This window comes from Lagopus leucura, unplaced genomic scaffold (assembly GCF_019238085.1).
Source record: "Lagopus leucura isolate 7727_CA_CO unplaced genomic scaffold, USGS_WTPT01 Super-Scaffold_73, whole genome shotgun sequence".
Taxonomy (NCBI): domain Eukaryota; kingdom Metazoa; phylum Chordata; class Aves; order Galliformes; family Phasianidae; genus Lagopus; species Lagopus leucura.
The window spans coordinates 81099907-81113112 of record NW_024962252.1 but is presented as its reverse complement, the minus strand read 5'-3'; the positions used below and the strand labels follow the sequence as shown (position 1 = coordinate 81113112).

The 13206-nt window shown below is 47.0% G+C and overlaps 1 protein-coding gene and 1 long non-coding RNA gene across 5 annotated transcripts in view; one reads left to right on the top strand and one right to left on the bottom strand.

Moving 5' to 3' along the window:
• Nucleotides 1–994: 994 nt before the first annotated feature.
• On the top strand, nucleotides 995–13204 carry LOC122191474. Of its 2 annotated transcripts, none has more exons than XR_006182417.1 (4): nucleotides 995–1279; nucleotides 8281–8478; nucleotides 10156–10288; nucleotides 13088–13204. It is a non-coding gene; the product is annotated as an uncharacterized LOC122191474 (long non-coding RNA). The 2 variants fall into 2 exon arrangements; XR_006182418.1 differs by lacking the exon at nucleotides 13088–13204 and adding an exon at nucleotides 12984–13021.
• The window catches only part of HHAT (hedgehog acyltransferase), a 147120-nt gene continuing 142870 nt past the window's right edge, over nucleotides 8957–13206 (bottom strand). For 2 of the 3 annotated variants that reach the window (XM_042891715.1, XM_042891721.1), the window contains one exon: nucleotides 8957–11078. In XM_042891715.1, coding sequence (XP_042747649.1) covers nucleotides 10981–11078 — 98 coding nt within the window. In that variant the 3' untranslated portion in view covers nucleotides 8957–10980. The remainder of the gene's footprint in view (nucleotides 11079–13206) is intronic. The other variant, XR_006182412.1, reaches the window with a different exon arrangement.

The window sequence follows — 13206 nt, the reverse complement described above, 5'->3', positions numbered from 1 at the left end:
GAAAAGTTTGATATTACCATTTTACTTGTGAGCAGCTCAGGTTGTTTCCTCAGAATTCTACCTTCTTTGTGTGTCAGTACAACCATGATTTACAAGTGCAGGGCTGCTGTAAAGTGGATTCAGGTGTTCTCTGAAGCACGGTGGACTCCAATCTGGACCAGCTGTCTGCAAATCCATACTAAAATCACTGCTCCTGTGGGCCAGCAACTGATCTGGACGTGAATGTAAAGTTTTACTCTTCAGGACTTCAGCCTGTGAATTTTGCAGCCGTGTTTGTGCTTCGTACTCCAAAGCATGATCTTAGCCTGTCGCCTCCTCACGCTTCATGAGATTGGGAACCTAATCTTCAAAAGGACAGCAATAAGATGTAAGCTTTCAGGCTGCAGAGCTGAGGCTAAACTGTACCAGGAGCAGCCGAGGAGCTCAAGGAGGAGCTATTTTTACCAGCGTCCCTGCATCCATCCACTGCAGAGTGCGCTGTGACAGGACCTTCAGTTGTTGATATTGCTCAATGACCAATGTGAAAGTCTCTGCTTTATTTTGTCTAAAGTTATTATGCGTTCCCTGTAATTGCTAGAACGGGGAAAATTTCCGGAGTGAAGGTAGGTACTTTTAATTTTAATTTTATTTTGAGGTCTCCAAAAGCTGTTGTTCCCATTCTCTGAACACTCCGTTTTACTCTTTGTTCAAGCTCCTCGTGCATTCTCAGCAGCCTCCCTGGTGGCATTGTGAGCTTGACTTAACACAGAAAGCAATTTTGCCCTAATCTGTGTTTTCAAGTTCCCACTTGAAAGGTGGGAAGGTTCACTTTCTGACTCAGCCCCAGCCTGGTGGGCACAGCTGCTGAGCAGGGCAGGCCTGGGCCCCAGCCCAGCCCTGTACCTCGTTCACTGCACCTGGGCATAATCACAGCACCACAGCTGAGGCTGGTGGGGATCTTGGGATATTTGTAGCCCAGCCCCTGCTTGCATTAAGACATTCAGAGCAGCCTGTCCAGGCAGCTTCTGAGTATCTCTAAGGAGGAGGCTTCACAGTCTCTGGGCAGTTTTGTGCTAGTGCTCTGGCGACCTATGAAGCACTGAAGTGCTTTCTGGTGTTCAGAGGAAACTACTGTCTGCCACTGGGCACCAGAGAGAACAGCCTGGCTCTGTCCTCTTTGCACAATTCTCTCTAGGAGCAATGGATGATGCACTGATGGTGTTCCTCTGAGCCTTCTCTCCCAGCTGAGCAGCCCCAGTCCCTTCCTCATCGGGGAAGAGCTGCAGTCCCTTGATCAAAGGTAAGTGGGCATATCTTAAATTCTCCAATATGTCTGTACCTGTTTTGTATTGTTGGGCCCAGAACTGGATGTGGTATCTGAGGTGTGGCCTTGCCAATGCTGAGTGGAGAGGAGGGAGCACTTCTCTTGACCTGCTGGCAATGTTTTGCCTAATGCAGCCAAGACCATTATCCTGCTTAGTGGCAAGGCACACTGATGGGTCATGTTCAGTTCTGTGGTCACCAGGATCTCCAGGTCTTTTCTGCCAGGCTGCTTTCCAGATGGGTGTCCCCCAGCATGGGCGTGTTCTTCCTGAGGTGCAGGATGACAATCTTCTTGTTGAAATTTGTGAGGGTTTTGTCAGCCCACCTCTAGCAGGAGGGACTTTGTGCCAGGAGAGAGATCTCTTGGCCTCATGGTGCTCACTGTGGTGCTCACTTCCCTTGGCAGCAGGAGCAGTTGCCTCTGAGGTAGGGCTGTTTGTCCCACTGGGCTGAGAAGGATGCAGTCTTGCTATGGTGTTTGTTTCTGCCAGTGGTGTGAGGGGTTTAGTTTGCAATGGGTGCCTAGTGTAGGGGTATGTGACCTGTGTGATGGTATGGAGGGACTGGGAAAATAACCTGTGCTGTTCCTGAAGAACAGTAAGGGGGGAGGGGGGGGAAGAGATCTGGAGAAGGCTGACTGTGTCTGTCAGCAGCAGACAGGAAGGTGCTTGTGCACAATATGCTGTACAGATTGTTTTCTTTTTAAATCGCCTTTCCTTTTCTATCCTTGTTCTCCCTTCTTTATTACAGTTGAGTTTGAGTCCTTGTGCAGCATGGCTACATTAAAATTTCAGTCATCCCATGGCACAGGTTTAGTTTCAAAACAGCTGAACTTGTTAATGGCAAATCCTCAGCTTTTACTCCTAGAAATCCCACCTGATAGAGATGTAGGTAATGAGTGCAGAAGCAGCCTTGGGGAGCTTACTTCTGATGTGATCAGCTCTTGTCCTCTGCTGTGTTCCTTTTATTTTATTATTTTTTAACTTCTTTTGCTTGCATCACTTGCACAGTTTTCCTTACAGTGAGAGAGGCATGCTGGTTTCTGTCCCCGTGAATTTTCTGTTGAGTTTTACAGTTAAGCAGAAGGTATTTTAGAAAGAAACAATGATAACGGGAAGGATTATCAAAAATTGTCAGCTGTGGCATAAGGATAGTCAAGAGAGTTAAGCTGATCTGTATGTAGCCTCAAGCCAACATAAATTATTTGTTTGGTTTTCCTCCAGCGTGGTAACGTTGCACATGCAGCCATATTGAACCTGGCTACAGGAAGTGTGGAGACAGAAATGGAAACTGAAACAGCTCAGCTGAAAGCTAAATTGAAAAAAGCACCCATTAGGAAAGTGTGCAGAAAGTGTGTGCGAACCACTGCATGAAATTACAGTTCAGGCTACAAGAATTGTAAATGGCTCTGCAAAATTGGTGTGGTCATGTTGCATTCGTGAGCAGCAAATAAAGCAGTCGGGTGCTTGGAGCAGCTAGAGAGGCTGTTTGCTCTGACATTGTGCAGGTGACTGGGTGTGAGGAGGAATGAAGGTCACGGCAGTATATGGAAGAAGCATAAAATGTAGCAAAAGCATAGCATGGGGGGTACCTCTCCTGGCAGATTGAATGTGCTTCATTTTCTTTGTCCAGGAAAATTGGTTGTGGAGGAAATCTAGCTGTGTGTCAGAGGAGCATCTGAAAAAAGAGAAGAGCGTTGAGTGAGAGTGCAGCCTCTAAAACCCATCAGTGGGGCAGGCAGCAGGGAAAGAGCAGAGCAGCTGATGTAAGGAAAGCACTGGGATTGGAGAAAGCAGGACCGTCTGCGTGGGGGTGGTTGGGCTGGGGGTTGTAATGAGCTGCAGCTGCCCTCTAAGCTGCTAATGCAGCTTCCTGGTGGAGTGGAGTGTCCAGATTCCCTACAACATACATGGATGGCTTTAGGGGCAGGCTTTCGGGATAGTGGGGATGTGGATCATTATACCCTTTGCTTGCAACTCCTGGTGATTAAACAGTGGGATCCTGGTGGAATTCTGTACTGATTGGGAAGTCTCAATGATGCTTTCCCCACAGAGCTTTCCTATGAGTGGGGTTGTGAGGAGTTGTGCATGTTTGTTGTCACTGCAGCAATGAACAGTGTCATTTAGAGTTTTTGACTGGTGGTAGTGGTGACTACCAGGTGTGGGTGAGTGGAGAGAAGCAACATTCTATTTTGAATGATTTTCACACTTTTTGATCCTCATGTGTCAGAGTTTGTACTTAACCTGCAATTGTTCTTGTGTCAGTGATTATTGGCGTAACCACTCAAGGAAAGAGGGACTCAAGAAGATTTTAGGTGTCTTAGGTTCAATGGGCAGCATTTGGCAGGATTTGGTCAGAGTGAGGAAGTCTGACAAATAACCTGAGCGAAGGCTGCAAAAAGCTGGCCAGAAGCACCAGTGATGGCATGCCAGGTGTGGTTGAAAGGATGTCTTGGCTGACAGGATTTGAGCTTCAGGATGCTTAGGTTCCTGGAACCATTGCTTTTGCTTCTGGGCCAGAAGGGATGCAGTCGGAGGCCCTTGTGCTGAAGGGTCTCCAAGTTCTGTACTTGGTTTTCCCCATAGTCTCTTCCCCTGTGCTTTTGCTTTTCATGTCAGCATTCATGATGGGTCTGCAGAACCCTGGCTGAGCTGGGTTGTGCTGCTGCTGCCTGGTGTTGGAGTCTGGGGCCCAATACTGGGCCTTAAGGCAGGCAGTGAGGCAGAGGGAGGATTGCAGCAGTAGACCGAAACAGAGATGTGACAAAAGGAGCAAATTATTAGCCATCTCAGCACAAAACTACCACAAGAAGAAAGAAATCTGAAACTATAAGTTAGCAGTAACATCATTGAAAGAACTGTCTCATAAATGTGTATTGGCGCAGGCAGAACTGAACTTGGCAAGGGACGTGAAAAACAATAAGAAAACCTTCTACAGGTACATTGCCCAGAAGAGACAGGCCAAAACGGGCGTACCTACTTTGGTAAATTTAAAAGGAGAACTGGCTTCAACAGATGAAGAGAAAGCTGAGGTGCTGAATGAGTTCTTCACCTCGGTCTTCACTGGTGGCCAGGATTCTAGTCTTTTTCACGTCCCTGAACCCTGCATCCCCAAACCTCTATGTGGGGACCAAGGAGGTAAATCCCTCCCCACTGTAAGGGCAGAGCAAGTCCGAGAGTGCCTCCTTAGACTGAATGAATACAAGTCTTTGGGGCCGGATGGCGTGCATCCCAGGGTCCTGAAGGAGCTGACTGAGGTGGTTGCCGAGCCGCTCTCCATCATATTTGAGAAGTCGTGGCTGTCAGGTGAGGTCCCGAACGACTGGAGGAAGGGTCATGTCACTCCCATATACAAGAAGGGGAGCAGGGAGGACCCGGGGAACTACAGGCCGGTGAGTCTCACCTCCGTGCCTGGGAAGATCATGGAACAGATCCTCCTGGACAACATGCTCGGTCACATAAAGAATGAGCATGTGATCCGAGACAGCCAGCACGGCTTCACCAAAGGAAGGTCATGCCTAACTAATCTTGTGGCCTTCTATGATGGAGTGACGGCATTGGTGGACAAAGGGAAGGCGACCGATGTCATTTACCTGGACCTGAGCAAGGCCTTTGACATGGTCCCCCACCACATCCTCATCTCCAAATTGGAGGGAAGTGGATTTGATGGGTGGACGACCCGATGGATAAGCAATTGGTTGAAAGGCCGCAGACAGAGGGTGGTGGTCAATGGCTCTATGTCCAGGTGGAGGCCGGTAACAAGTGGTGTCCCCCAAGGGTCTGTCTTGGGACCGGTGCTCTTTAACATCTTTATTAATGACATCGATGAGGGAATTGAGTGCACCCTCAGCAAGTTTGCTGACAACACCAAGCTGAGTGGTGCGGTTGATACGGTGGAAGGAAGGGATGCCATTCAGAGGGACCTCGACAGGCTGGAGGGCTGGGCTCGGGTGAACCTGATGAGGTTCAACACGGCAAAGTGCAAGGTTTTGCATTTGGGCCGGAAGAACCCCAGGCACCTGTACAGGCTGGGAGGAGCGGTCCTTGAGAGCAGCTCGGCAGAGAAGGACCTGGGGGTCCTGATGGATGAGAGACTGAACATGAGCCAGCAGTGCGCTCTGGCAGCTTGAAAGGCAAATGGGATCCTGGGCTCCATCAGGAGAGGGGTGGTCAGCAGGGACAGGGAGGTGATTGTCCCTCTCTACTCGGCTCTTGTGAGGCCCCATCTGGAGTACTGCGTCCAGGTGTGGAGCCCTCAGTACAAGAAAGACATAGAGATTTTGGAAAGGGTCCAGAGGAGGGCGACTAAGATGATCAGGGGGCTGGAGCACCTCCCCTATGAGGACAGGCTGAGGGAGTTGGGCTTGTTCAGCCTGGAGAAGAGAAGGCTGCGGGGTGACCTCATGGCAGCCTATCAATACCTGAAGGGAACCTACACCCAGGAGGGGAGTAAACTCTTCAAAAGGGCTGACAATAGCAGGACTAGGGGAAATGGATCCAAGTTGAAGGAGGGAAGATTTAGGTTGGATGTTAGGGGGAAGTTCTTTACAAGGAGAGTGGTTAGGCCCTGGAACGGGCTGCCCAGGGAGGTTGTGGATGCCCCGTCCTTGGACGTGTTTAAGGCCAGGTTGGACGGGGTCCTGGGCAACCTGATCTGAATGTGTATGTTTGGTGGCCCTGCTAGGCAGGGGGGTTGGAACTACATGATCCTTGAGGTCCCTTCCAACCCGGGTGATTCTGTGATTCTGTGTAATGGTCCCATATAACCAAATCCTTAGAGCAACCTTAACCCTTCCAGCAGCAGTCTGAAAAAGTTACCTGCCACTTCTTTCCAAAGGACTTTTCTTTTAAATTCCTTCATCAACAACGTGGACATTTCTGGTCTTCAAATATTCTAGTGTTTCTAGTTGTTCTATTTTTGCCATGTAATTTAGATGCTCCAAGGCAGTAATGCAGGGCTATCAGTTCTGTGGTCCGTAACAGTTAATTAATTCTGTCACAAAGTATCTGTAGAGGAAGTGGTGGTACAATTCAGACTTCACAGGTCATAACCAAAGTCATGTCTCTGCATTATTTCTTCAGTAAGCTTTAATTTTTCAGTGGTTGGATGACGTACCTGTCAGCAGTGATTCACTTCAGCTGCCCAACCGTATGCAGAGCTGCTCTTAAATCCCTGCAGGTAGCGATGTGTTTCTGTGTGCTGAGTGTTGTTTGTGAATCCATGTGCTACAGGAGTCCCATTTTGTCTGACCCTTTTCTGAAAGGAGCTGGCACACCAATACTTTGGATTATTTATACTTAGACCCGAATAGGATGAAAAGTGTTGTAGCCTGCTAGGTCTGTGAGGAGTCGGCCTCTTCTCCTGGGTAACAGCAATAAGACGAGAGAGAATGGCCTGAAGTTGTGCCAGTGGAAGTTTGGGTTGGATATTAGGAAACATTTCCTCTTAGAAAGAGCAGTGAGGCACTGGCATGGGCTGCCTAGGGAGGTGGTGGAATCATCGTCCCTGGAGGTGTTTAAGAAATGTGGAGATGTGGCACTGAGGGATGTGGTGGAGAAGAGTCTTGGGCTGCCTGCAGGCCAGGCCTTGAGTCCATATGGCTCAGACTCTTTCACAGAACCTGAAATATATGGATCAGATCCATTAGGCTTTTGCTTTTCCTTTTGTTCTGGGCATTGGTGGCATCCTCTACCCACTCATGTATGGAGCTGACATGCTCCAAGGTCTGGAGTGTGCTCAGGCACAGCTGATGCATGTGTGTGACTGTGTCACATATTGGTGTCAGCAGCCCTTAGCAGGAGCCATGCATCATGCTATCGCGTTTGCTGATTGCTGGAAACTCACGTGGAGCAGTTGGCTTCACCCTTTCCATTTTAGTGCCCCAAGTGCCCTGGTCTGAGGGGATCAGCAGGGCAGTCTCAGGGGGCTCTCAGTACAAGCAAAGATCTACTGCTGTGCAGGTTGTCCCTCATTCCTCAAAGACCTCAGCCTCAGAACGCTTCACAGGCTGTATGGAAAGCACTCTTTCAGCTATTCCTCCTGCATTAAAATATATGACTTGACTAACAAGTGGCCATGGGCAGGGAGAGTGTTTTGCACAGCACTACCAGGCAGAGCTGCTCTGCGAGGGGGGGGGACGGTGAAGCGCAGGCAGCGGCTGCGATGCAGGGTGCATAGCAATCCCCTCACTCATACAGCTCCTGGAGGAAAATGGTGCTGGTGTGCTAAGGAGGTCCGGCTCCTCACAGCCAGCGGGAGCTGCAGCAGCTTAGGAGGAAACAAAGCAGGCATGCAGGAGGTGGGAGGCGGTGTGCTGCTGCTATGACTAATAAGAAAATTGCTGCAGGTTCCCATAGTTAAGCTGTTTTTCTTATGACCTGTGGTAAGCTGGTTATGCCGACTAATCTGCTTTCAGCGCTGAGATGTGAAAGGGATATGTGAGCAAAGCCTCGCTTGTCCTCCAGTCAGTGCAGAATTAAAGAAAGAGCCACTTAGCGTAAGCAATCCCCAGTAATAATTATGGCTGTGAGCGTTTTGATAACTGAGCAGGGGGTTAGGGGATGAACACGTGCATGTGTGGCTGGATGGCTACAGCTTCCTGGTGGCTTTTAAAGCCCTGTATTAAAGCATGCTATGCTATGCTATGCTGGCTGGCTGGTGTGCTTTTCAGCATCCCTTATAAACTGGATTTGACAGTAGGCATGAGGCCTTCAGGCCTGGCTGTTACCCAGCCACCACCTTTTGTTCTCAGTCAGAGATGTCCTGCCCCTCTGGGGGCCACCAGCAGCAGTGCTGCATTCTCTGGACTGCAGTTGCCTCTCCTTTGGTTCAAAACAGCCAATTCTGACTTTGGAAATTTGTCTCTGTCCACTGTTTCCTAGGGCCCTTAGCCAGCTTTTCCTTAGCGTCTGGAAATCATCTCCTCCTATCAACCTGCTTTTTTCCTTAGGTAACTGAGGTCCTTATGTCTTGTTGCAGGCTCTGCCACCTCCACCTCACTGGGACCGTCGCAGAGGATTTGCCTGGAGGATGGCACTTCTGGCCCAGGTCACGTGAGGAGCGTCTCCAAGCTGCAGGTACAGCTGACTGCGTGCATTTGAAGCGCTTCAGGCATCCTTCACAGAGCCCCATGCCTTGCCTACCAGCACTCTGCAAGGAGGATGGATCAGAAACTTTGTGAGTGGGCTATTTTTCTTAAAATAAATATTTCAGAGTAGCAGGAAAGAGAACCTCTGGAAAGATGGGAGTGACGGAAATCTCTATCTTTTATGATACATATGTGAACTATGAGAAGTAGTATCTATTTCTTAAATGTTGCTAACAGTACTTCATGCTTCTGACTGTGGGCCAGGATGGCAGCTGTGGGAAGTGGTCATTTTGCTTGAATCTCTCTCTTGGTGGCCATTCACAAGAAGCTTTGTGTGTCACCTTAGCTAATCTGTAAGTGTATTTGTGTTTTGTTTTGTTTTTAAACTTGTTCCATTAGGGATTGCGTTCCATATGTGCGTGAGAGAGATAAACATGGGCAGTTTGCACTGCACGCGCTGCAGGCTTCTAGTGCATAGGAGTGTTCCTAAATGGCAGTGAAGCACTTAGATTTCTTACACCAAACCTGTAGCTTCCAAAGATACAGTTCTCAAGCCAACTGTCAGTTTGAGCTTTATTTTTGAAGAGAGAATACAAAATTAGGAAACATTACAAAGCACTGAAAAAAGAATACTAAAAAAACAATTGTGGTTCAGAAAGAAGCACAGTCTGGATGACCGTCATGGCCATTTTCATATTGGAGTAGAGCATATTGCAAGCATACAAATTAGAATCTCATCACTTAGTAGCCCCTCATTTCATGCAGTAATGGTAATCGATCAGGCTGAAGAACAGACTCGTGACTTTTCAATTCAATGCTAATTGCACTTAATTACAAAGTTTGAAAAAAGTTTCAGGAGGGTCTTGGTCTTAGCTCAGTTCTACTCCAAAATGGAGGCCAATTTCCCACCCTTCCAGAAAAAGAAGAAGGGTTTGCTTACCATAAATCAGTCTAGATTTATGCTAGACATCCCTCTGCTGAGGCAGCATATATGGTAAGCCTTATATTCAATGGTATTTCCTAGAAAGGGATTTCACGCTGCATTTGTGTGGTGTAAAAATCCTTCCCTAAAAATAAAGGGCTGAGGATGGCTGAGTGTCTGGATGGGCAGGGAACTGAAGCCTTTACCCTTATTTCTTCAGGCATGAATGAAGCGTCTGCTGTACTTCTGAGCAGGAGAGACATTGTTTAAATGCAGGCACCAGGCTGAACCCTGTGTCAGTTTCTTGTTGAAGGGATGATCTTGATCAGACTAGTCCAGAGCTGCATGTGCAATGGACAGCAGGACACTGAGATGGCTCAGATGGCTTCTGGGGGCACAGGTCATGCAGCAGTTTTGCTGCTTCGGGAGCAGTTAGCTGCTCTCAGCAACAGCTCTCCTTGGGGTTGGAGGCTTTTGTTGTGCCTAAAGGAAAGCGTAGCCCACATGACTGTAGGGCATGTTGCTCTTCAATATCTATTTAAAAAGGAACTGACTGGGAGATGTGCCTCATACCAGACATGGGTAAGATCTCCTCCCTGTTGGGAGACAGTGCATGCCACAGCAGTCTCACAGTGTTGATGCTTCAAACCATGGCAAGCAGAGCTTTTCCACCTCTTGGCAGCCTTGTGCTTTGGCAAAGACCTGCTATACCAGGTCTCACTCTGGATAAAGAACACAGAGCTCTGGTTAACTGAGTGCCATTGTAATGGACAATTCTGTTTAGTTTTGTGTTATTTTTAAAGCTCTTAAAAGCTTTAAAGCTAGTGAATCTTTAATTTTGCAGGAGCTGAGTGCCTGTTCAAAGAGAATGAAGCAGACTTGCCAGCCAGCCCCTGGGTTACCTCCTTTCATGGCAGAGAAGCACAAGAGGCGAACTCCACAGTTCCTGTGCAAGTGGGATTTGCTCCATCACAAAGGTAATACTCTGTGTTTTAGTCTAACCCAAGGCAGAGAGCATTTAAAGACCAAGGAGCAGTAAGGTCACGTGAGATTAAAAAGACAAGATGTTGGTTTATTTATCAAGAAAAGGCCTAGCTTCATCTTTTTAATAAACAAAAACTACATTCCTAAAACTACAAAAAAAAAAAAAAAAGAAATTGAGAAAAGCAGACTTTGCTACAGTAAGTAGGTAGAAAAGTGCTTTATGGATGGAAAAACTGCAACCAGAGAGAACATCAGTAATGTTCTCCCTTAAATCAGAAAGAAATCAAAAAGAACTGATGAGCATCCTGCTGGACACGGAGTAATGTAAGTGCAGGGCATGGCCCTGGGTGCCCCTGGACAGCAGCTGAGAGACTGGAGTTTGTCTGAATTGTACAGTGTAGGAAAAAAAAAAAAAGAGTTTTTCAGTATGTCAAAATGGCAGCAAACATGAGTGTCACTGTTTTACAAAAGCAACATAAATCAAATCACTTGATAAGGTCTCTTCACTCTGTACTGTAGTTCGTCAGTGTTTCTGCTTAGATTACTGAATTCACAATCCAGAATGAGTGTAATGAGCTTTTAGCTCTCGCACGTTGATGCGGTCTGGCACGTTCTCCTGCAGATGAGTTGTCCGGTGTAGAAAAGCCCCCACCCTGTAAGCTGGTCCAGGACTCGTGGCTCTGCGTCACTCCTGGGTCACAGCGTACGAATGCTCCCATTCGATGCCAACGTGAGCGTAGCAGTACAGCAAGCTGAGAACAGTCAGCGTTGCCCATGGCCAGCCTATAAATAGAAAGGCAGACAGTTCTCATCAGAATAATTAATGGCTGCTTCACGCAGAAATACTCTGAGGGTGACCAACTTATGACGCTTCTAATTAATTTTATTAGCAATTCAGTATCAGAAGTGGAGCCAACACACCAAATTTGAAAGGGGGGATGTTGGATGCCTGAAGCTTCAGGGATGCCCAATCCTCCACAGATGCACTCTTTTCTATTTCCAGTGAATTGAATCAGGTTTATTCCTGTTCTGCATCTCCAAACGATGCTTGCAGCACTAAAGAGGTCAGTTTCAATCTGAAACTTTGTGGCAGTTTTGTCTGTCAAACTGCTCCCTGATGCTTTATGCTGGCTGTGGCACTTCCCAGGCATGAAGGCATGTGTGGTCATAATGCAGGTTATTAAAAATCAGAGCAAACCCAGCTACCTCTTCTGTGAGAGGCTGGAGAAATCTCTGATTAAGGCTGCTTTGGATACCCTGTAGCTGGGTGTAAAACTGGTGTATGTTCTCTACAAACTAATAACAGCTAATGGGGTCAGCATAGCATTGTGCTGGTGCAGAGGAGACAGCCCTATTTCCCCCATCTGCGTGTTAGAATATTTTTAAACTAAAAGAAATACACTGTCTAATACATAAAACTTTTGCTGAGGAAGTGACATGTTTTGTTCTTACTTCCCCTGCTGTTTAGTGAAAGTCACCTTCTTCCATTCAAGCTTTTAAAGCTAAATCAGTACATCTGGGTGTCACAAGTCAAAAGGTGTACCCCCTTCCAGTGCACTTGCAGATCACTGTAACTGTAGGCTTCTGAATCAGATAAGTGAAACTGCTTTTCTCAGTGCTTTTCCCAGCACCTCTGTTCATTTTTTCCATTCTCATCTTAGAATGAAATTTAGAATTCATAGTTTGAGAACCCAAAGATTGAGCCCCAATGTTCTTTTTAAGGGGAGGGTGAAGGAAGGAAGGTATTTCACTTTTTTTTTAATGGGTTTTTGTTGTTGTTGACATGTGGACTCTGGTTATGCATATGGCTGGCTTTCTATGTGCCATCCTGGAACCAACAGCAGCTGCTTTTGAAAGGGCTTCTGTGCTCCCTCTTGGAGATAGTTCTGGTCAGAAGGAGCCTGCTGGGAGGAAGGATGTTCCTCAGGATTCTGTAGAAGGGATGGACAGAAGACAGAGCCTCTTCACCATATAACTCATGAAGTACTCTCCTTTGTGAAGGTGTACTCACAAAGCTCAGTTCCTTCTCCAGTGGAATTGGGCTGCTAGGGGTTGGGTTTTACCTTCACCAGCAAGCTAAAGCCTCACAGTGCTTTGTCTGCAGTAACATTTCACTTGAAAGTATGTCAACAGATGTAACAAACCCATACCTTCCCTAGCATCAATATTCTGTCTGCTTTATACAGACAGAGCCAGCAAGTTGAAAGGGGACAGACTCTAGAATAGTTTTTAAAGCATACTTTTGAGAATTGTGTTAGACTGATATTAAGTTTTTTTTTTTTTTTTTTTTAAACACTTTAAAGATGTGACACAGAAGATGTGCCAGTGGTAGTTCTTACAGTGTATGACTGGCTTGTTATTGCAAGCCAGGGCTCCACATCCTATTTGTAAGAGATTGTGACAGACTGTGTATGTATTTAATGGAAATTTCTTCTAGATTCCAGACTTACGATAAAGTTCCTCCTCAGTGCCCCTGCCATAGGTTTATGGGCCCTCCTGCCACTACAGTCTAGTTTGTGGTAATCCTCTTGGAACACGGGGAGTTTCCCCTGTACAGTACCAGGTGTAAGGGACTGCATCCAGCAGATTATCTACTCCTGATCTAATTAAACTGAAAAGAAGAGGGAAGATGTGATCCACTACTATGGGAGAGGGAAAAGAATATATTTAAATTTGTTCTTCCCACAGCTGTTCTAGAAGGAGCTGCACAGAGCCAGGAGTTGGACTCAGTGATCCTTGTAGGTCACTTCCAACATGGGATATTTGTTGTTCTATGTTCTGCTTCTCCACAGACCTGGATTAACTCAGTTTCATGCCGTGCAGACTTGCATGAATGCATCCACATCTGAAAAGTGGCCCAAGGAAAGCTGAAAGCAAGCAGGGGCTCTTCCAACTGTTTTCACCTCTATCC